Source organism: Sinohyriopsis cumingii, chromosome 13 (genome assembly GCF_028554795.1).
Source record: "Sinohyriopsis cumingii isolate HCF-2022 chromosome 13, ASM2855479v2, whole genome shotgun sequence".
Taxonomy (NCBI): domain Eukaryota; kingdom Metazoa; phylum Mollusca; class Bivalvia; order Unionida; family Unionidae; genus Sinohyriopsis; species Sinohyriopsis cumingii.
Window position 1 is genome coordinate 3,904,358 of NC_142973.1, and position 23,679 is coordinate 3,928,036.

General features: G+C 40.8%; 1 protein-coding gene across 1 annotated transcript in view; it reads right to left on the minus strand.

Moving 5' to 3' along the window:
• Positions 1-20,771, minus strand: part of LOC149784861 (prenylcysteine oxidase 1-like) — a 42,396-nt gene extending 21,625 nt beyond the window's left edge. Inside the window, 1 exon segment of the mRNA XM_089978435.1 lies at positions 20,545-20,771. Coding sequence (XP_089834561.1) covers positions 20,545-20,626 — 82 coding nt within the window. The 5' untranslated portion in view covers positions 20,627-20,771.
• Positions 20,772-23,679: the final 2,908 nt, after the last annotated feature.

A 23,679-nucleotide genomic window follows, 5' to 3' on the forward strand; every position in this document is an offset into this window, starting at 1 on the left:
TATCTAACCAATATACATCATTATGTGTACATAGTTACATATGTAAAAAAAACATAAATTTGCAGCCCTATATATGAAGTGCTGTAATGAAGCTAGAAAGTCTGTGGTCATATTAAGAAAACCGGTTTAAAAAATAGTGGCATGTGTAGCACAATTTTGTTCTGATCAGTATACCAATTCAGATGGAGAAACGGATCTCATTCATCCTTGTACAGTGTGACCCTGCTATAGCACGCTCTGTTATAACACAAATTCGGATATAAAATAGTCGTGGCATGGCTCCCGTTTTGTTCTTAACAGTATACCAATTCAGATGGAGAAAAGGATCTTATTCATCCATGAAGCTACTTGAATGCTTCAGTACAGCATCTAGGATATTATTTTACTGGCAACAATAAAATTAAGCATTATTTTGGCCACATGACTTCATATGAACACATTAGAAACAATTACATTGTAATTACAGACAGCATAAACAGTTAATTAACTGCCACTAGAGCAATTTCTTTTTTCTATTTTTCCACTTTCACCAGAGTAACTCCTGCACAATCCCAAGCATGATTTTACAACCATCCTCCATTTTACAACCATCCTGTCATCCTCCATTCCATGACTTTTAACTTCATATGATTCTACACCATAAAGTGACTCTCCACCATAAAGTGATCCAGGTTCTGTGAGGGGATCCATTGCATTATATGGCTAAACTGCAGTCTTGCACTTGCTACCAAATGATGTAGAGTTGCAATTGGAAAAAACATATTCGATAATGACTTAACACAACATGGAAAAGCTAATTTCTCTGACAAACAAAAAAAAATGTGGCACTATTATTCTAAAGACAGTATATGACAAAATATAAGTGTTTCAACCATAGCAGAAGGATTTAAAGAATGATTCATAAAATTGTGCTTAATGATGCTTATCAAAGTACACTCATATGTAATTTGTCCTTAAATCATAAGTATAAGGCATCAACATGTCAACTAACACAGAGTTTTCAATAGCAGGGATCGTCCTGGCCTTCGCCAATGTCGCAAATTGCGATTTTTTTTCCTTACTGGCAACAAAAATATCCCATCTGGCGATTTTTTTGGCGACATACTTTTTGGTTATTTAATTTGTACATACAATCATCATACAATCATGGATTTGGACTGGATAAATTAAAAGGCAGAATGAAAGGAAGCCACAAACTTGACTAAGAAATGCATTGGAATCAATCTGTTACACAAACGATCCTTTTGTTTTTATTGACAACCCCATCTTTACAGTGCATTGTTACATCATAATCTGCTTATGCTGACATCTGGGCTGAGTACTGTATGCTGCGATACAGTCAATCATGCTACCGCACTATACCTAAAATTGACCGACTTCTGAAGACGCGAATAGAACAGATACAATTAATAGAATGGCTAATCCTTCTGTTTTTTTTTATACATATACCAATACAAGAGTTTTGCTGAACCTTCATAGAAAACTGATAACCTTTGAAGTACCGACTACTATGTATAAATACAAAGCAAATGGAAAAAATCTCAATGACAATTACATCTGTCGCCAGTGCAGCATTTTACTCATTGATCTTTTCCTTTTGCCATCAGTCCCGTGTTACGGCTGCAGAGACTTAAACTCCGCAACAAGAAATAGCAAAAAAAACAACAGTTTTGCATAATTAATAATAATTATTTATTTCTCAAAATACAGGAGTGAAAGAATCCTTAAAAAGGCTGTGAATTTATGCTTATATATACGGTCCAATATTGCCAGGTGTTGACTCGTGTAAGATTCATTCGTGGGAATGGAGATCATATTTTTCTTGTCGAGAAAATTTATACAGCATTCAGTGATCATTCTTGGGATTTAGGAAGCAATTCGCTACAAGCTTTGTGAAGCTAGCCATAAGGGGGGGGGGGGGGGGTCTGCTGAGAGACTACTAGTGTCACCTGTCAGCACTGAGGACTGTGAACGTGAATTCAATAAGATGAACCTCATAAAAACTGACATCAGAAATAAGTTCTGCATCTCACCTCTCGAGAATTTAATGAGAATCAGCATGTACAGATGTGAAAAATTAGACTTTGAAACTGCATTCAACAAGTGGGCAGCCCTAAAATCGCGACGGATCTTCATGCAACACTTTGTAACATTTTGTTAATGCTTGTTGTAATTAAAGTATTAACTAATCCATCTTTTGTAATTTTCATTGCCTGTTACATTAATAGACTAAATTAACACTTGGAAAACTGTACACTACTTTTTTTGGCGACACTTTTTGAAAATTGGCGACAAAAGCAGCAGGGGGGGGCGAATCCGACATTTTGTCCAAACGTCATTTGGCTTAATTAATACTTTCTGCACTCAGCGGATCCGGTGTCGTCAGCGCCTGGTAAAAAAAAAGACGACGTCGTCGTCGGGGGATCGTCCAATCGTCATTTGGTTTAATTAATACCTTCTGCGCGCCGATCCCAGCGTCGTCAGCGCCTGGTAAACAAACGCGACGACCGCGTCGATGTCATCGCCCCCCCTGCTGCTAAGTGGTTATCTACAACTAACCGAATATTTGGTCAAGTCCGATACGATATCGTGTCCGAGGGTCATGTAAATTTATCGTTACAAATCCATGTGGGGTCGACTGAGCATGACTAAAAAAGTTTCGAAAAACATTAAAGTCCATGTCACCGCCGCACCATGTCTGCCAAATATTTCGTAGCGTGTGTGTATCAACGCCGTTGAATACAGCAAGAATATTACAGTTGTCTCTGATTACTTTTGGAATCTGAGAGTATCGTTGAGTGACATATATCACGTCAGTGTTTTTATGCCTGCCTCTGGAAAATATCCTAGCTGGGTTTTTCTGATTGTCTAACATAACATCATCGTACACGACTAGATTGTTAACGTCGCCATCAATATCATCGATACCCGGTGCATCATTGATATCCGTAATAAACTCGATGACATTTTTTTTAGCGATCGCTGATGCATTCTCGTTGAAATCTTTCAACACCTCGTAGCATCGTTGATCATCTACGCTAGGAGCAACCAAATACAACTTATCCCACTTCATCCATCTCATTATTAAATTGAGTAACAATTGCGTCTTGCCGGATCCAGATGGTCCGATGATAATCATCCGGATCGAGTTTGGTAACGCTGCAACATGCTTAACTGGTTCTCTTGTTTTAGTCGCTGAAAAGTCAATTATATTCATGTCTCTATACATAAATTATGGATCTATATTGTGTAAAGTGTAGAGTGCGTACTGGCACAAATGATATGACAACCGTTACAACAAGAAATAACAGATCGGCGCTTACTGGTAAGTGTGTACAATGCGGTACAAAGAAATTTAGATTTATTTCTATTAGACCCGGGGATGTTTTAAAAAAAAAGCGAGGAGGTGATATTGCAGCCAAGTTATCAAAACTCCCCGGAACCCCGTGGGCAAAGTATCCAGGAGAAAAGCACCTTCCAGGATATAGCTACTGTGGCCCCGGAACACGATTAGATATCAGACTCGATGATCAAAATCAGCCCAAACCCGGTGAGTATCCAATAAACGCTATCGATAAGGCGTGTCATGTTCATGATGTTGCTTACAAAAGTAGCGATCTGCAACAGCGTCATATCGCGGACGTAAAATTAATTCACGCGTTAAATGCTATTCCTGATAAATCCTTCAAAGAAAAATTGGCCTCATGGTTGGTAAAATCGGCTATGAAAGGTAAATTAATGATTGGAAGCGGAGCTTCTCGCGCTGGTAATTGAAAACGCTAGCGTTTATAATAACAACATGGAATCCATCTATTATTCTCCGAGAGGATACTGGAAGGGGAAGGCCGCAATTGGTAAGCTTGCAAGCGCTGCAAAAGTAACGAGGGCCACTGCGGCTAATTGGTTATCCAAACAGGCTATATGGCAAATTTATCTACCACCGCCTAAACAAATCAACTTCTCGCGCTTTGATGTCAGCGTACCTAATGAAGTTCATCAGGCTGATATACTATTTCTTCCGCATGACAACGGTTACAAATACGCGCTAACCGTAGTTGATGTTGCGAGTCGATACAAACAAGCGGAGCCGTTAAAAACAAAGTCAGCAACTGAAGTAGCCGCTGCGTTTGAAAGAATTTATCGAAGAGGTCCTCTGCGCTGGCCAAATCTATTACAAGTTGATCCCGGTAGTGAATTTCGCGGCGCTGTTCTATCAACGCTGAAACATCATAGCGTCGCGATACGACGAGGTCATACTGCGCTACATCGTGATCAGGCAATTGTTGAACGATTCAATCGGACTCTCGCTGAACGGTTATTTGGATATCAATACGCGAAGGAATTCATCCAAGAAAAACGATCTCGTGAATGGGTCAAAAGGTTGCCAGGCGTAATTGCCGCGTTAAATAACGAGATTACCCGAGCAATCAACATGAAGCCCAGCGACGCGATTAAATACGAGTATATACCCGGAAAATCAAAAATAAATAGCGTTTCCAAGCCGATTCTTGGCGATGTCACTGTTAGATATCTATATGAACCAGGAGAGCTTGAAGGCGGTAAAAAAAGGGCTACTGATCCTATCTGGAGTGTTACCACACATAACATATCAACGATAACACGATCAACTGGTAGACCACCGATCTATAGACTGGATTCAACTGCCCCACAGCGGGGGTTTACACGCGAGCAACTTCATTTGATACCTGACGATACTCAATTGCCCCCGCGTGGTCTTAACTAGCGCCGTTGCGTCTATTGCACTCAAGACAGGTCAACCTCACATTGTTTTTGACATGACCGAGACTGTTATCGATCCTGTCCACGGTAAATTGGCGAGCGTCTTTATCCGAATAACGCCAGCGCATTACACAATTACAACTCGCGCAGTGATTATTCTGTTGTTGTCGTAACGCAATTATTAATTCGGCATCAATATCAAAACGCCGCTGTTTTTTTTTTATCCTGTTGGCGGTAACCCGAGAGTTTTCTATCAATGACGCTTGCATCGATGATGTCGTTGTCGTCACTGACTCCGTCAACAACAATTCTTCGAAGCTGATTTATCGTCCGTACTCGGGACACCGCAAGATAGACTAGATTTGACCATTCGATGCGGTTATCAACCATCCAAACAATTGTATCCGTGATGGTTAGTCCCTGCGAGGAATGTATTGTTGTTGCGTATCCTAGCGTCCACGGGGATTTATCAGCACGTAGCGCGTTTTCGACGACGCTGATATCAACGAGCACGATATCATTCAGCACGAGAATTTGTTTTTCTGTCCGGCCTGGAATCTCAACTTCAATGTTCTGCCGCCGTGTATCCGCGGGTCTATAGCATAACGGCACTGGGCGCGTTGGAAACCTTTCCTTATGCAACGTAAACAACCTCCGCTGAAGTGTGTCTCTGACTATCTTTCTACTCGCTACAATCAAATTGTTTGGTCTCCATGTTTCCCAGAATTCATTTAACGGCGTTTCCGGAATCACCTCGCGGATTATTTCACATTGAATTCTATCCGGTTGTAATCTGATTAATTTTTTAACCTCGCGCAGTTGTTCATCAAGTGCCCGGTAATCAGTATCGGTTTCTTCATAATAGTCCACAAAACCCTTTAACCAATCATGTGGACCCTCGCCGACAAATGGTGGTGGTTGGCCATGGTCGCCACACATGATTACCGCTGTATTCGCGAGCAGCAACCAATCAAGAAACATTTGTAAAACGTCTAACGAAACAGTACATATTTCGTCCCAGATGATAACCTCAGGAATAAATTTTTCACCCATTCGATCAGGAGTCCACTCACCGCCGCTGTATCGAAAAAAGCTGTGATAAGTAATGGCGTCAACATTTCGTTGTTTTATTTCTCGCGCTAGTCTATGGGTCGGTGTAAGCACGATTATACTTGCCCGCGTTCGAAATAATTCAATTGCCCGAGTCGTCTTTCCTGACCCGCCACAGCCGCTTAAATAAACCGTCTTGTGTCTACAAATTGGATCAGAACACGGTGGTGCATTAGACCATTCTGACAATTTATCACCGCGTAAGTAATTGTTTTCAACGGTGACATCTGCTGACGGGGAATAATCGCGTCGTATTTCATTTTTAATTCTCCATGTACCCCAACTCTCGTCCGGACTAGTAAACTCGGCTATGTTTCCCTTATACTTTACGTCTATATAAAACGAATCAACGGCTACTCTAACCGCGGTGTCGGGGAATCTATTTATCATCGAGAATAAATTGATAGCGGCGTAACCCAGCATAGACGCCCTCAAATGCGGGTATGCCAGGCTGTCTCCATCGCTGTAGGTAACAACTGTACCCAACCTTGTTCCATTGGACAAGAAAGCTGTTTCGCAGTTCACGTATCTATTTTTCGCCACTGCGTCCTTGATTACGAAATCATATTCTGCGTCATCTATAATCAGCCGTGAGCAATATCGTTTGTAGTCGCAGTTTTTTCCACCTTGTGTGAACTTACCGATTATTCTTCTACCGAGATTTTTGCCTCGTGGTTTCGTTGGTTGAATATCTTTTTGGACCATTCGACGATATATTCCTCGTCGGCATCGATGTGTTTTCTGGATTCGTCAATTATGCTATCTAGACGCTCTGGTTCTGGTAACCAGACTTCAGTCTGCGCCCGATATGATATAATCGCGTCACTGACAATCAACGAAACTAGCATTTTACAATCAATCATATACCGTAGCAGCGCTATTGGCAACCACTTCTTTTCAGCCATGTGTCTACCGATCCAAATATAACAACAGCGATGAAGTCCTCCCGCGAACTCAAATGATACTATGCGAGCGAATCCGGTTAAATCAAAATCAGGCAGTGGTCCATTAATAGCAACACGAGTCATTTCATGTTTGGGGTGTCCAAATCGTCTAAAGTACTCAGCGGCGGATCCATACCCGAGAAAACTCGCTGGATAACAGGCAACCATATCAACCGAGATCATAGCGTCGCGGTTGTATTCAGTGTTCCATAGTCCACCGTGATAGTATTCCAAACAACTGGATTGTACATCCGGTAGAAATTCCTTGCGCGTTGGACTCCACGCATTTTTCCTCGCTGCAACATGAGCCGCAACCGATGGAATCGTAAAACAATTTGTTAGCAGTTGTTCATCATGCTCTTCAAATTCTATGGCGGTTTTTTTCATCCTGTTGTGAAATGCTTCAGTGCGATATAATTCACCGTTTGGTCTTACAAACTGGTCAAAGGTATCAGCGCTGCGAAGTAACCACACTGATACAGGGTCGTTTTTACACAAACAAGCAATAGCATCAAATAGTTTCCTCTCCGCGAGAAACCCGTTCTCTTCCAGGAATTCTTCGGGTATATACTTTACTGTTCTATCCCGTGGAAACACTGTGATCGCGGGCGTCCATGCGTGTTCGTTATGATCAATAATTTTGATTGGGGCCCCATTTGATTTGTACTTTGATTCGTATAATACTTCACCGGTTATCGTTGTAACGGTTATTGGAAATCTCAGCGATGTTTCTAATCTCGCTATGTCGCTGATGGTTGCTCCTCGCTCGCGCACTGTCTCCTCCCACCGGTTGATTTTGCTACGTCGTAAATCAGTCAATTTGTTTCCTCGACATGCATTTGTAAAATGCTCTATTACTCGTTCTGCTACACAATTTATCCCCGTTGACTGTTTCATCGGCGCTAGTTTTCCGATATCAGGTTTCTTATTTAACGGGTATATTCCATAAACAACTGCTGTTTCAGGATACGCTCGTTCATAGTATGGTCTGTCAATTCCGGTTAACAACCCCGGCTTGGAGTCGCGGCTAACAATGACTGTTTTCTTGTCGCTGAGAACTGGTTCAAATTTATCACGTATGATCCAATCACCTGATTCCACCCGGACAATGAATTTTACTCTGAAGAAATACTTTTTACCGCCAAGTTGTGATATTATCGTTGCTGCGCGGTTGTCGTTCATGGTAGCATCAACAACACCATCAATTCGAAATGTTGACCAACTATGAGATGCACCATCACGCTTGAATTCATCGATACAATCGCGTATTTTACTCAACAGGGTTCTATCGTTTATTAACGCTTTTGGTGCGTCCTTGAGGACTCTATCGAGATTGAACTTAATATTTTTCCAGGGCTTAATTGCTGCTAATCTCTCGAACTCATCCATATAATTAAAACAAGTATTTAAATGAAAGAATATAGTATAATGAATCACTGCAAATGGTTGATGATTGGGTCGACAACCCCGTGCAATAAATCATGTAGAGGTGAATTCTGCGGGTACCATTTACAAAGCGTTCGTAATGGTTCTCTTGGCCCCCTTCCGTGCTTGGTTTGCCACGTCGGTGTAAGAGGAAAATCGCAGTTGTGTATCAATTGTGGCGGAAAGCGATACAGGGAACTAAAACGCTATTATGATAAGCGAATTAAAAACGCCGTCATTGACCCCACCGCCGATTTCGTCATCAAAACCCCCCAAGACTACGTTGAAAGATTTATAATTAAACCAAATAATAAATTAGGCAAGTAGTATTATTATACAAATGGACCGAGAATTTCAGCCGCATCCCCTGCTCGTCAATTACGAGGAGTCTCGCGACGGCATTGTTAGAAATCGTAGACTGAAGAAGCCGGTTGGTACCGTAAATAATCACGGGTATTTGATATTTGGTGCCGGGGGGAAAATTTATCTTGTTCACAGGGTGGTATTTGAAGCATTTAACGGACTGATCAACGACGGTCTCGTTATTGATCATATTAATAATAATAAGACTGATAATTCTCTTACAAACCTGCAAGCCATCTCTCAGAGTGAAAACAATAAAAAAGGCCAAACTGGCAAGTTTTCAAAGCAAGCAAGGGGCGTCAAATCGTTTGATACGTCAACGCACGAGGAAAAAATATTTCAGTCGATGAATGAGGCGGGAAAATATTTCGATATTTGTAGAGCCTCAGTTCGAGATGTTGCAGAGAATATAACTAAAACAGCGATCTCAAAAAAGACGGGCCACAGAATTCGATTTTTATATATAGATACGAAGTCACCGGCGCCCATGGCGCTGACGAAGTCGCCATGACAGTGTGAAACGTTATTGTCTGTTCCGGAAGAAAACGAATTATTGAACACCTTCGGAATTGATACACGGGGGTTTCATTTTTTTTTAATTTAAAAACAAGATGTTCTATAAGAATAATGAATATCGAAGACATCAATAATATATTAGCCGAGATTTCAAAATTAAAAAATCAAGGAATTGAATTATCTGATGGTCTCGACAGTGAAAAAATATTATCCGATTACGAGATTATTAACGAACAGTCGAAACGGGGGCGTTTTACCCTGGCCCGCGAGTACTTTTTTATAAAACGATTACAACATACGATCAATGAAAACTTGTACCACAATGACGCAAATGCATTCATTGGACTATTCACTGCCGTTGAAATAATACGAAAAAAACTCGGACGTGTTTATGAACGACGCCGGGAGATTTCTAGTAAGATCAAAAACATTAGAAGGATCATAGACGAAAACTCCGGCGAGAAATTAGAAATTGCTTCGCAATTGCAATAATGGTAGGCGAATCACTTACTACTCGGCTAGCCAGAGAGCGGCTAGCGGCGCTTAAAAAGTTCATACCGTTACGAGACAGGGTCCGAGAACAACTTCAAACGCGGCAGCAAATGCAAACTGATTTTACTGTTGGAAGCGAACAACTCTTTGCCCCGGTAACTAAAGCGACCAAAGATGTTACGGCGGCAACTGTACCCGTTCTCGATGCGCTTGAAAAGATAGCGGCTCAGACCGAACAAACAAAAAGGTCTTTAGAAACACTCCCTGCAAAAATAGCGGCTGCTACAACACGGAGGCCACCACCACTCGCTATAACCGAACCACAAGAACCTTATGTTACAATGGCCGACGAAGAAGAACTAGGCGTCACCGCAAGAGAACCAGAAGAAGAAATACCAGAAGAAGAAATACCAGAAGAAGAAATACCAGAAGAAAAAGAGAAAAGGGGGAATATACCCCGTAATGTACTTAAGAAGAGCACAATAGATCAAATTAGAGGCTTCAGCGGCAGGGGGGAAGAATTAATTGATTTTACTGCCTCCAATTTTGCTAAGAGCATACGAGATAAGGAGCATATCAATAGCGGTTACGAGAAAAATATAAAGACGTTAAAGGATTGGACAAGAATAGTGTATTTAGCGAGTAAACACGAGAATGCATTACCACATCGTGGTGATCCCGATTACGACGCATTCCACAAGGAAGTTGAAAAAAGGGTAAAACCAAAAAAAGGAAAAGGATACTCTGTTGGCAAAGAATCCTACGGCGTTACCTGTCCTAACAGTGTTCTCAGTGATATATCACGGCTAGAGGTACTAATCGGAGGAAAACGAGCCGGAAATAATTCTCCGGAAATAATCAATGAGGCCGCTGATATTTGCAAGCGGTTATTTACGGGCGGTATCATGGACATCAGTGCGTATCGAACGCTCATAGACGAACTCGTGGATAATTAAAAAAATTATCGTTTTGTTAATTCTGACCGTTTTTTGCCATTTTTTGACCGTTTTTGCCATTTTTTGACCGTTTTTTGCCATTTTTCGAGGGCAAAAACCCCAGGAAATCATTTAGAGAAAATCGATGTTTTTGCTGAAAAATCGAAAAAAAACGACTATAGGCAACAAAAAATGACCAAAAATGACTAGAAATCAAGAAAAAACCGGAAAAAAACCGGATTTTTATCGAGGGTAAAAACCCGAGGAAATTTTGATAAAATTTATTCCGGTTTTCCACACGGCGGTGGGAAGGGGGGTCAATCACTGGTGATCACAATCACTAATTGAAAAACCGGTGTTTTATAATAAAGATGATCATACACTACAACCACAATAAACCAGTACTCGTCTACGTGGTAAACTCGCGATTGCCTGTTTACCGCGCGTACTATGGAGATGGTCTCGGTAGCACCATTGCGGGGTTATTTACAAGAATGGCTCCAAAAGTAGCGCCGTTAGCCAAACAATTAGGAATGAAGGCTATTGATGTTATTCGTGATAAGGGAATCAGCGCTATTGGAGACGTTGCCGGAAAGGCGCTTTCTGCAGCAAAGGACAAACTAATGTCGTTGGTGAGGAGAAAAAAACAGAAACCACCGGTGATGCCATCAACGACAGTGATGCCTGCGAATGTCAGTAAAGTAATAAATAACGCCGTGGAAGAAAAATTAGAGTCGTTGGCGGCTCAGTCATCCACCAACGCGCCCATGAACACAATAGTGGGAGAGTGGTCTTAAACAGAATTCAAAGAATTTACGACGAAAAAATCGCAATTGAAAACATCAACATGATAAATAATAGAAATGTTTGCGCGAACCGCTGATCCCGCGTTTGATATGGATGCCCCAGTGCGCAGGGATGATTCTGTCCGCGATTATCAATATTATTCTTATTATGCAGCGCAACCTGACCTACGATCGCGAATTGAACTTCAAGTCCAAGATACCAGTAAATACTTTCTGCCGTGTGAAGCGTTTATCGAAATTGAGGGAGAACTCGTGACAAATGCCGCCGATAATGCACCATACGCAGATGACAATCATGTTCGAGTTGGTTTCGTCAACAACGGTATCATGGCGTTATTTGAGAGCGCCAGATATCTTATTGACGGGCGAGAAATTGAATCAATAGAACGCGAGGTTGATGTTGCAACGACGATAATTGGGTTAGCGAGATATTCGGATGATTATACAAGATCGGCGGGGCCATCTATGATGTTCGCAAAGGACTCCACCGATAACGCTGATCATTTTCAGTACGTTAACGTGCTTACGAAAAAAGATATCGCAGGTGATCAGGCTGAAGCAGCCAATCCAGACCGCAGAGCAAAACCGGACGCTGATTTCACTGTTATAAAAAGTCTTAACGATAATTACAATATGGGATTCGCAGCACGAATATTGATGTTGCAAAGACCACGCCGAAAGTTTTCATGCGCGATTCCACTCCATCACATATTTGGATTCTGCAGAAATGTCAGAAAAGTTATCTATGGGGCCAAGCATACAATCGCGCTGACGCGAAGGGGCGATGATAACAATGCAATATGGCATGCTGCTGGCGTCGCTGCCGGTAAAGTCGTTTTAACTAAAATGGCATTGTGGATGCCGGTGCTGACTCCATCAGTTACCACGGAAGCACGATTGTTATCATTTATGGAACAGGGAGGAAAATCGTTGTTGAGTTGGCTAGCGGTAACAACTGATGCTAAAGAGGATAACGTCGCCGATACGTTTACATGGCATCTGGCATCAAAACAGGGTGTTTCAGCCCCGCGTCATATTTTTATAGCGCTACAGAATAGGGAAAAATTGGGTAATCAAGAACGCAGCCATATGATATTTGATCAATTAGGAGTCAGGGATGTTTCGCTGAGAATAAACGGACAACAGGAACCATCCGAGGATATACAGCTTAATTACGGCGACAACCATGTCGCACGTGTGTACCATCGATTGCTGTCATATATGGGTCGTGATCAAAACGTCGACACTGGTTTGCAAATATCACAACTTGATTTTAAAAAGCTGTATCCGATTTATTATTTTTCGTTGGAACATCTTGATTTAACGAGACAATCCGTCGTTGATATACACTTTAGAGCTCGTATAGCCCCGACTGGTGCCAATTATAGAGCGGTTGCTGTCATTCTCAGCGATAAATCAATGCTGCTAGAAGGTGTTGGCGGACGAATGAGAATCGTTGATGCGCCAGTGGAAAACATGTAATTGAAAGCACAAACGCGTTTACAATAAAATGTCGTATAGTGTCGTCAGTGTAGAGTTGACTGATGGTCAAGTCAAGAAATTACGATCAAAGTCGGCTAAACAATGCGGAACCACAATAACGCTGAAGCCGTCACAGATGGCAGGTGGTAATCATAAGATATCGTTGACGGCGCGTCAAATAAAACATTTCAATAATGCGATGAAGAATAAAAAGGGTGTTCAAATAGATTTCTCGGCCGCAGCGATTAAAAACATGGAAAAGACCTGTGGGATATTTCCGCTGTTAGCTGCGATTGCAGCGTTGATTGCCGCGGCCGCACCAGCAGTGGCTAAGGCGGCGGCGTTGGGGGCCGTTGGTACCGCGGCGGGGATGGCATTGAAGAAGGCAAACGGGAAAGGCTATAAAAAAAAACGATCCATGGCCGGAAAGGGTCTAAGACTACCGGGAACCCCGTATTCATGGTACTCGGGAAAGGGTCTAAGACTACCGGGAACCAGGAGTCAATGACTCCTATGTCTAATTTTGATTTAATAGATGCCGCCGACGCGTTAGCGATAAAAAACTTCAGGGGTGTTTTTATGAGGGATCAATTACCGGCGGCGCCAAGAAATATTGAAACCGGCATAATTAACCTCGATGGGTCCTCCGGAGCGGGAACTCATTGGGTTGCGTACGCGATTGATCCGCGTGCGATCGTCTATTTTGATTCATACGGGTTAGCCCCGCCGAAAGAGTTCATGCGGTATATCCGGGCGTGTTCAGCCCGGGTTTTTTATTCCACGCTGCCAACACAGTGATTAAGCGACCCACCGATATGTGGCCGTGAGGTATTGAACGTACTCGCGGCGATTTCATCATCGCGGAAACCACCTCATGTGGTTGTAAACGAATACGCTAGTGCGGTCGTAGAGGCCCGGCGGGTTAAGTAGAAACGCCGTTTTTTTTACAATAACGATGATTGATATTTGGGGACGACCGGTTTCGGCGCTAAAAAATCCACGGAAACGCTCGCCACCGATGACATAAAAAAACTAATCGAGGATGAAATCGCTGATACGTTGAATTTAACAAGTGTTGACCCGGGCGAAATAGTTGTATTTCAGGACCGCCAGGGTAAATTGAAATCCAGTAATGTGTCGCTGGATGACGTTTTAATACGACAGCGTGACGCCGCCGAGGACACTATCGCGTTGTATACCGGCGACGGACGACTCAAACCGGGTGAACATATATCGACGATAACATTAATCCGAGACGGTTTTACAACGCTGTCGGGCCAATTTTACACGTTACGAAAAAATGTTAACAGGATCGATAACAACTTTGATAAATTCTTTGGTAAAAAAAATGTCAAGCTGGATGAGATTACAACAACTATAAATGATATCACTGCGTATGGACAGGAAATAAAAACAATCAAAACTGATGTTGAAGCGAACAAAGAGAATGTAGACGCGAATGGACAGGAAATAAAAACAATCAAAGCTGATGTTGCAGCGAACAAAAAAAATGTAGACGCGAATGGACAGGAAATAAAAACAATCAAAACTGATGTTGCAGAGAACAAGAGGGATATAGACGCGCATACAGGGGAAATAAGAACAATCAAAACTGATGTTGCAGCGAACAAAGGGAATATAGACGCGTATAGAGGGGAAATAAGAACAATCAAAACTGATGTTGCAGCGAACAAAGGGAATATAGACGCGAATACAGGGGAAATAGGAACGATCAAAACTGATGTTGCAACGAACAAAAGAAATACAGACGCGAATACAGGGGAAATAAAAACAATCAAAACTGATGTTGCAGCGAACAAAAAAAGTATAGACGCGTATGGAGGGGAAATAAAAACAATCAAAACTGATGTTGCAGCGAACAAAAGAAATATGGACGCGCATACAGGGGAAATAGGAACGATCAAAACTGATGTTGCAGCGAACAAAAGAAATATAGACGCGCATACAGGGGAAATAGGAACGATCAAAACTGATATTGTAGCGAACAAAAAAAGTATAGACGTGCATGAACAGAGAATAGGAACGATCAAAACTGATATGTAGCGAACAAGAATAATATAGACACGCATGGATGGAGAATAGAAACAGTCAAAACTGATGTTGCAGCGAACAAAAAAAGTATAGACGCGCATACAGGGGAAATAGAAACAGTCAAAACTGATGTTGCAGCGAACAAAAGGAATATAGACGCGCATACAGGGGAAATAGGAACGATCAAAACTGATGTTGCAGCGAACAAGAATAATATAGACGCGAGTCGGCGGGAAATAGAAATAATCAGAACTGATGTTGAAGCGATTAAAGACGGACTACCGAGAGTAGCAGAGCAATTCGAAAAAATAAAAACCCCTCATGAGAACATCATCAACACAGTATACACAATTCGGCATGGATCATTCGATTGGACTCCTACACAGAATACAGTAGATATTACCGCAACTGTTAAGGGCATTTATCGATTGACATTGATTTCGGCGATGCAGTTCAGTATATCATCGTCGAGTTCATCCGGGTTTAACAATACAGTGTCAACAATCATTGACAAGGATACAATTGAACGGTTTATAATTAAAGCCGTTGATAGCAGTCTATTTAGGACAAACATCGCATGGTATGTGGAATTTGTAGCGAATCTAATTAATTAAAAACACTAGCTCTTTTAAAATAAAAATGACCACCAGGGTAATTGAATCAGAGGTATCACCGACGTCACATCAATATCGATTCGATACCGCAAAAGAATTCTCCGCGAATTTGAAAACGCTTTCCGAACAATACCGCGCAAAAATAAAAAAATACCGCAGAAAAATAACCACCATCGACGCGGTCGTGTACTCGGTGTCGGGTATAGTAGCCGGTACCGGTGTTATTTTATCCACGGTAACCACGATAGCCCCGATCGCTGTTCCAATCGCTATCTCCGCGATGACAACAATTGCTGGAGTCGCCAACGCAATCACTAAAAAGATATCATCGTTTTTTCAGAAAAAACTCGACGAGTATACAGTAAAACATCAAATAGTATCCGACGCGTACTCGAAATTATCCGGGTTGATCTCGTTATCGATTGATAATTTGTTCATATCCGATATTGAATTCTCCACGATGGTCCAGTTGTATAGCTCCGCGATGTCAAAAATCGAGGATTTTCAACTGGAAGCCGGAACCACCTGGTTGTTGAAATTAGACACTAAAAACAACGAATAATAATAATGTCGCTGAACCCCGAAGGGTTTCAATTACTTTAGCGGATCGCGGAGAACACCACTCCGGTACAAACAAATATGATATCGATAACGTCAACGAAACCCGAATTCAGTGTGAACTTTCCATCACCGGTTCCAGTGATGGAAATAGCGCTGGCAAAATTGCGAGTATATCACAGTTGGCCTAATATCCGAGCGGACGCATTTAACGGACAACAACCTAATAACTCGCTGGTTTTTGCGTGGACAAATAAGCCCGATGGGACCCCAGACTGGAATGAGGTTACAATACCAACTGGGTCATACCAAATAGAACAAATCAATAAGGAATTTCAACGCAGGATAAAATCGATCACAGGAAAGGAATCAAAAATCGATATTACGGTTCATGAACCGACGTTATCGTCGACGATTGAAATAAGCACACCGGGGTATATGGTTGATATTTATAACAGTTCAGTAAGAACCATACTAGGATGGCCTAAGAATCCACCCGCGGACTTACACACGAATGAGCAATCGTATCATGAGATTGATCCCACTTATCGAATTGATTTGTCTATCATAAAAAGCGCGTTATTACCCAGCAAGTTTATATTTCAAGACAGGAATACCATGTAATGGGAGTTTCCGTATAAGGATACTCCTAAATTGTTCGCGTCGACCACAGTTGGTTTAAGTGATATTAATAGGTACTTTATCGAGATTAATCATAATTACCGATTGCAACTAGAACAGCTACGGGAAACAAAAGAACGAAAACACGTTGAGGTGTTAAATCAACTTATATCAGACATGGAATATATCAATGAACGAATCGTTAAAACAATATCCGATAGCAGCGATGATAATAAACAAAAATTCCTAACCGAGTATAATATCGCAGAAGCCGATTTACCCGATTTCAGGTTTCCAGGATACAATGCGCCAGAACTAAAAAAGTCTCTTAATGATTTTCTCAGTCCATCAACTATCCTCAGACACGATAACGGAGATGGTGGTAGGCATATTGCTCCATACAACGTAAATATTGCATCGGTGATAGCGATTAATCTAGTGTGTGATGTTATCGAAGGGAGTTACCAGGTGGATACCAAGCAATCAAATCAGGCTCAACAGGGGTATATCCTTTATTCATTTTCACCAACAGCCCCTCCGGGATTTTTAATCGTTGAGAGTCCGATTAATCCGGTCTATATGCGATGCCATAATCGGTTTTTAACGAGAATTAATTTTAGACTTACCGATCAGTCAAATAACCTAATTGATCTGCAAGAGGAGGAGTTAGTGATCACTTTGTTTGTAAGATCATAGCAGCAGGGGGGGCGATGACATCGACGCGGTCGTCGCGTTTGTTTACCAGGCGCTGACGACGCTGGGATCGGCGCGCAGAAGGTATTAATTAAACCAAATGACGATTGGACGATCCCCCGACGACGACGTCGTCTTTTTTTTTACCAGGCGCTGACGACACCGGATCCGCTGAGTGCAGAAAGTATTAATTAAGCCAAATGACGTTTGGACAAAATGTCGGATTCGCCCCCCCCCCCCTGCTGCTACAAAATATTGAGGTTGGCGATTTTTTTGACGACAGCTTTTTAAAAGCCAGGACCATCCCTGAATAGATGCATACCCTCGGGTTTTGACACATGTTATTTAAAAACTACCCATTTTTGAAACGCAGAAATTTCAACTTGAGCGTCTTTTTGAAGCACGTAGATTTGGGCTAAAAGATTAATCTTAATTACCCTTCCTTTGCTTCCAACTCAGTTTCTTACCAAGAGTGAGCTGTCCATAAAAAATATACTAATGAAGGCACTGATTGACATCTGCTCAACAATAGTTTAGACCTTGACAACCAATAATATTGCGACAACGGAAGATATACACAAACTGGGCGGAGGTAACAACAGTTCACTCAAGTCTGGCTTAGATTCAGCTGACTTGTGTTGGATTATTTTGAGATCATGTTTGAAGTTGATGAGAGAAAGAGGAAACAATTATGACAAGAATGGACTGCCTTGGTATGTTTGGACATCAAATTATAATCAACTGGTCAGAACTAGAGTATATCATTATGGTGACTAACAAAGCCAGTTGTCAACGGAAGTGGACCAACTTTAATTGTTTTATTGGCAAGTTGCTATATTTATCGGGATGTTTAAAAGTTTGGAATCATTTATGTCTTCACTGGATTCATTTCTGATTTAGTATTGGCATTTGTTTGATTGCGTTTTAAATTATAATCTGTTAGACAAAACGGGAATATATGGTTTCTCAATAAGCCAGTTTCTGGCGTGGGATTGTGTTTTATTGGCGATAAATTTGCCTAAATTGGCAAAACATTTAAAACCTTGAACATTTTAATTACTGGATCATTCAGAAAAAAACTGAAAGGACAGAACACTCAGTGCATACATCTGAACTCTGAACATTAAAATCATAATCGTGCAAAGAAGTATATTTTCTTTTCTGTCTCTGTTCCTGAAACGACCTGGCAGTGATGAATTTTCTGACCCTGAGACTCGAAAGAAATATAAAGAGTCAGCTCTAAGGAAAAGAAGAGTAAATCTCCAAAATTTGTTAGAAAATTTAAGTACAAGTGGAAAAATGAACTGACAATTCTGTGATGTACATCAGTGATATCTGAATAATAAAAAACTTTCACAGTTGTATTGGTATATACTTTCATATAAAATTATTTGAGCAGATGATAACAGCATATGTTGCAAAGTTGAAAATATAATAAAGTATAAAACAATCATATGCAAAATAACACATAGTAACATATAGTTAGAAAAACACTTTTATAAAAATGAGATTGTATATTTCTAACAAAATAATGTACAGGTATTTCTCATTATTCAGCACGAGACAATAAAGCTTAAACATTATTTCCAACCAATAATGAGGAATCACAGCTATGGGCTCATGACTGCGCAAAAGAACCCTCAAGATTTTAGTTTTGACTCTTGAGATTTTGGGGTCAAGGGACAAATGACTCTTCAGTTTGGAAATATATTGAGAACCCTGTAACACCCGTCTTAACCTCCTTATCTTCTAACCAATGAAATTTCATATTATCCTTTTACAATCACTTGATTTTCATTTGGTCAAAATGGGTTAAATAAAATAAGTTTGTTGAAATAAAAACAAATTTTTATTAATACAAACTAAAACAAATGTGTAAATCAAGAGATGCAGTCAAGGCCATATTGGGGGAAGGGGTCCATAAACCTACCCCAGGCTAAAAGTAAACCAACAAAAAAATGTACACGCACCTAGTTATTTAAAACTTGACCATCGTATTATTCTTATGCATGATTACTGGGTATTATGCATGATTACTGGGTATTATGCATGATTACTGGGTATTATGCACAGCACACTTTGAGTAAACAGACACACAGACTTTTGCCTTGGTTCCCTTTCCAGGAATGTCTATCGATCTATAAATATGTTGATAGTCACACTTGACTATTAAACAATTGGTAGTGCATTGTCAAAGATAAAGCAAAGACGGAAGTGATAGGACAGTCAGAAGAGTAATGATAGGAAAGGCATAAATAAGCAAAAGAGTGTCAGTGTATGTTTTCATCCGATCTTACTCAGACCGATCCAGCTACCATAGCAGCGATGAGATAATGAACCTCAACCAGCATAGTCCTGAGAATCACTTCGTCTTACTTGTAGCTGACTAGTTCATTAGAATGTGATTTTGGATAGCTCCTGCTTGCAAAATACCAATTCAGGAGCTTCTGCAATTATTGATGGCACTTTGTTCCAAGTACCTATTGTACGTGGGAAGAAGCTGTACTTGAAACAATTTGTTGATGCTGACTTTAATTGGAACTTATTCCTGTGGTTTGTCATAGTTTGGCTATACGCTATGGTCAAGTATTTGTCCACTAGATTGTTCATTACCTTGCACAACATATCAGCAGGACCTTGGTTCGCCTGGATTTGAGCGATTCCCACTGGAGATGGTTTAACACTGTACTGAAACTGCTAGTATTATCTATTTGTGGTGAATCTAGAAGCACTCCTCTGAACTATCTATATCTATTACATCTTTATTAATGTGGCTTCTACTCAAGACATGGTAGCACAAGCGTGAAATATGCTGTACTTTTTACGTCATTATTGTCAGGACCCTTTTTCAAAAAATTACCCCCACCCCACCCTTTGAACTGATCTGGACCTGCCGGTGAAGACTGTCTATGGTGGTGGATTATGTGACTATTCTGGGCGATTTAGTGGAGGGGATATTTAAGGAAAATTAACAGGATTTCAAGATGTAAGCGTACAAGATTTGCTCTGAAAACGAATCTTCAGCTATTAGACCACAAGACATATACATGCGGTGATAATCAGCAACGAAAGATGTAGCACGAAATACGATTATGAAGATGCTTGCGACTACCGCAAATTTAGGCATGACGCGAAATTAAGAACGGGAAACCATGCAACGTAAAACATACAGTGAACACTTTTGAATTATTACCTATCCTTGGGACTCCTTCACTGACACCAATTCTAAAAATGCCTACAATAATCAGGCATACTGCAGACCAATTGCGAATCATAGCTTCGGCGGGTTATATAACAATATTAAAGGAACACTTCGAAACGCCGGTCTGCTTGAGTCAATGTAGCTTGGTTCTCTGACTATTGGGACCACTGCCATGTACATTAGTAAGACAGGGGACCGGTCTAAAGTCCAAAGATAGAACTCAGGTTATAATTATTCCTTCCGGTTCAGGAATATAAGCCCAATCTATTTTTTAGAGCATTTGTACCACTCTCATTTTCATCATGATTCACGAACTTCATTTAGGCATTTTTTATATTGGTTAAAGGTAACTGGTTGTTCTTTGGAATATGAGGATTATGGTGTGTATTTCGGCGACAGTGCACAGTGAGTAACGAGGCAATGATGTTGATCCGGAAGTGAAATATGTGACCCATTCTACGGTGTTTTGTTTACAGTCCAGGCTCTCTCTCTCTCTCTCTCTCTCTCTCTCTCTCTTTCTCTCTCTCTCTCTCTCTCTAAAAGAAAATAAATAATAATATGCCGGATAACCTATGACAAGATTTTCACCATGAGTTCATCTTAAAAGATACTTTACGTTAACATATGATTTATAAGGATTTGGACACAATGTAAAGTACAGTACCACGAAACAAATTATGATCACAGTCGAACAAAACCCTTGGGCGACAAATTGGAATTGCGCTATAATTTGGAATCCCGAATTGTTACACTCATTCTGAAATAATTGCAAGTACTTGCAAAGCTATTCTAGTTTACCGGATCTCCGGGGTTAGTTCAATGCTGTCACTAGAAGCACCGAACTACGCTCAAAAAACCGAAATGCACCGAAATATACAAGTACTTATATGTTTCCGTGTATATATCCATGCACACATTGTTATGATTTGAATCTATTTCAACAATATAATAATGCATTAAAAATAAACTTTGATGAAATTGTAATTTATATAAAATATTTACGCTTTACCCATTCCTAGCACATGTCATTAATGACAACACTCAGTCGTACTTGAGTGCAAGGCTGGCCTTTGGCCGATTGGACCGATTTGGCTTATTCGGGACCCCAGGTCTCAGGGTCTCCGGGCGTTAGTAATTTTAAACAAACAATATCCCTATAGAGATAACGTAATTTTAAAGCGATGGAAGAAAATTTTAAGTTTAATATCATATAAAATTTGTTTAAAAGTTTATTTCCAAATGCCGTGCCCACAGGGGGCTCTTCGCGTACATCCAGGGCTCACCGCCAAAATTATCCTAATCGGGCCCCGTGTTTACTAAGACCGTTCCTGCTGGAGTGGACATGTTTAATAAACAGCAAATCGTAACACATACACAGAATGTAAGTGAAATATATGACACCTCCAAAGTATTCGCCGACATTATATTATAAATCTCTAGCGACGTATATTTCAAGATTCATGTTTGAAAATTTTAGGAATAATTATCACATTTTATAGATTAGGCGTAGCAGCAGAGAGGGCGAACAGACCGAAACTATTTTCATGACAAACCCTTCCAGGAAACTATTCCTCGATAGAGGGCTTATTTCGACGAAATAAACCCTTCTATTCAGAATACAGGACAAAAAAAAAATGTCCCCGACGATGCTAGTATCGCTCGCGGGGTCGTCATTGAAAAATCCATGGGTCGGGTCCGGCCCCCGAGAAATGCTTCGACGCGAGAAATGCTTTGCATTTCCAAGGAAACATTTTTATGTTGCAAATAGTGTATCAAGTCCAATACGGTATCGTGTCCGCGGGTCGTGTAAATTTATTGTTACAAATCCGTGCGGGGTTCTTTGAGCGCGACTAAAGAAATTTTTGAATTTATTAATATCCATATCGCCGCTACACCAGGTTTGATGAATATTTCTCAGCGTATGAACATCAACTCCATTGAATATCGCAAGAAGATTACAGTTATCCCTGATTACTTTTGGTATTTGTGTGTAACGTTGAGTAACATAAATGACATCAGTGTTTTTATGACGACCCCGGGAGAATATCCTTGCAGGATTTTTTTGTTTATCCAGCATCACATCATCATACACTACTAGGTTATTTTTTTCCCCGTCGAGGTCCTCAACGCTGGGAGCTTCTTCGATATCAGTGATAAATTCAACTACTTCCTCACCGTCTTCACTCAGCGCGCTTGCACTCTCATTAAAATCTTTTATAACATTATAGCATCGCTGATCGTCTACAGATGGTGCTACCAAATACAGCTTATCCCACTTTATCCACTTCATAATCAGGTTCAGCAACAACTGCGTTTTACCCGATCCTGACGGTCCAATGATAATCATTCTGATAGAATTTGGCAACACCGAATTATGCTTGATTGGCTCCCTTCGCCGCGTCGCAGAAAAGTCTGTAATTTCCATTTGTATACAAAGAATAATAATTATGGATCTATATTGTGTGAAGTGTCGGGCACGAACCCCTACGAATGATCTAACAACGGTTACAACAAAAAATAACAGACTAGCAACTTCAGGTACGTGTACGCGATGTGGCACAAAAAAATTTAAATTTCAAAAAAAAAACGAGGTAGTGACATTGCAGCCGCCCTCGGACGACTTCCAGGTACCCCTTGGGGAAAGTATCCCGGAGAAAAACATCTCCCAGGATACAATTACTGCGGTCCGGGAACACGACTAGATATCAGGCTTGACAGCAACGATCAGCCCAAACCCGGCGAGTATCCGATAAACGCTATCGACGCAGCGTGTCACATACATGATATTGCTTATCGAAGTAAAGATCTACAAGACAGGCATATCGCGGATGTGAAATTAATTCATGCACTAAGCGCCATAAAAAATAAATCATTTAGGGAGTCACTCGCTAATTGGTTAGTAAGATCAGCGATGAAATCTAAATTAGCATTAGGCGCTGGATAATTAATAACGATGCAGACAAGTCCAAGGACTTCCAACGCTAGTGTTTCCATGCAAGCGATTTATTATTCCCCAATCGGATACTGGAGAGGTAACTCAGCAATTAATAAACTCGCCAACGCGGCATCAGTAACACGCGAGGTTGCCAAAAATTGGCTATCAAAACAAGCAATATGGCAAATCTA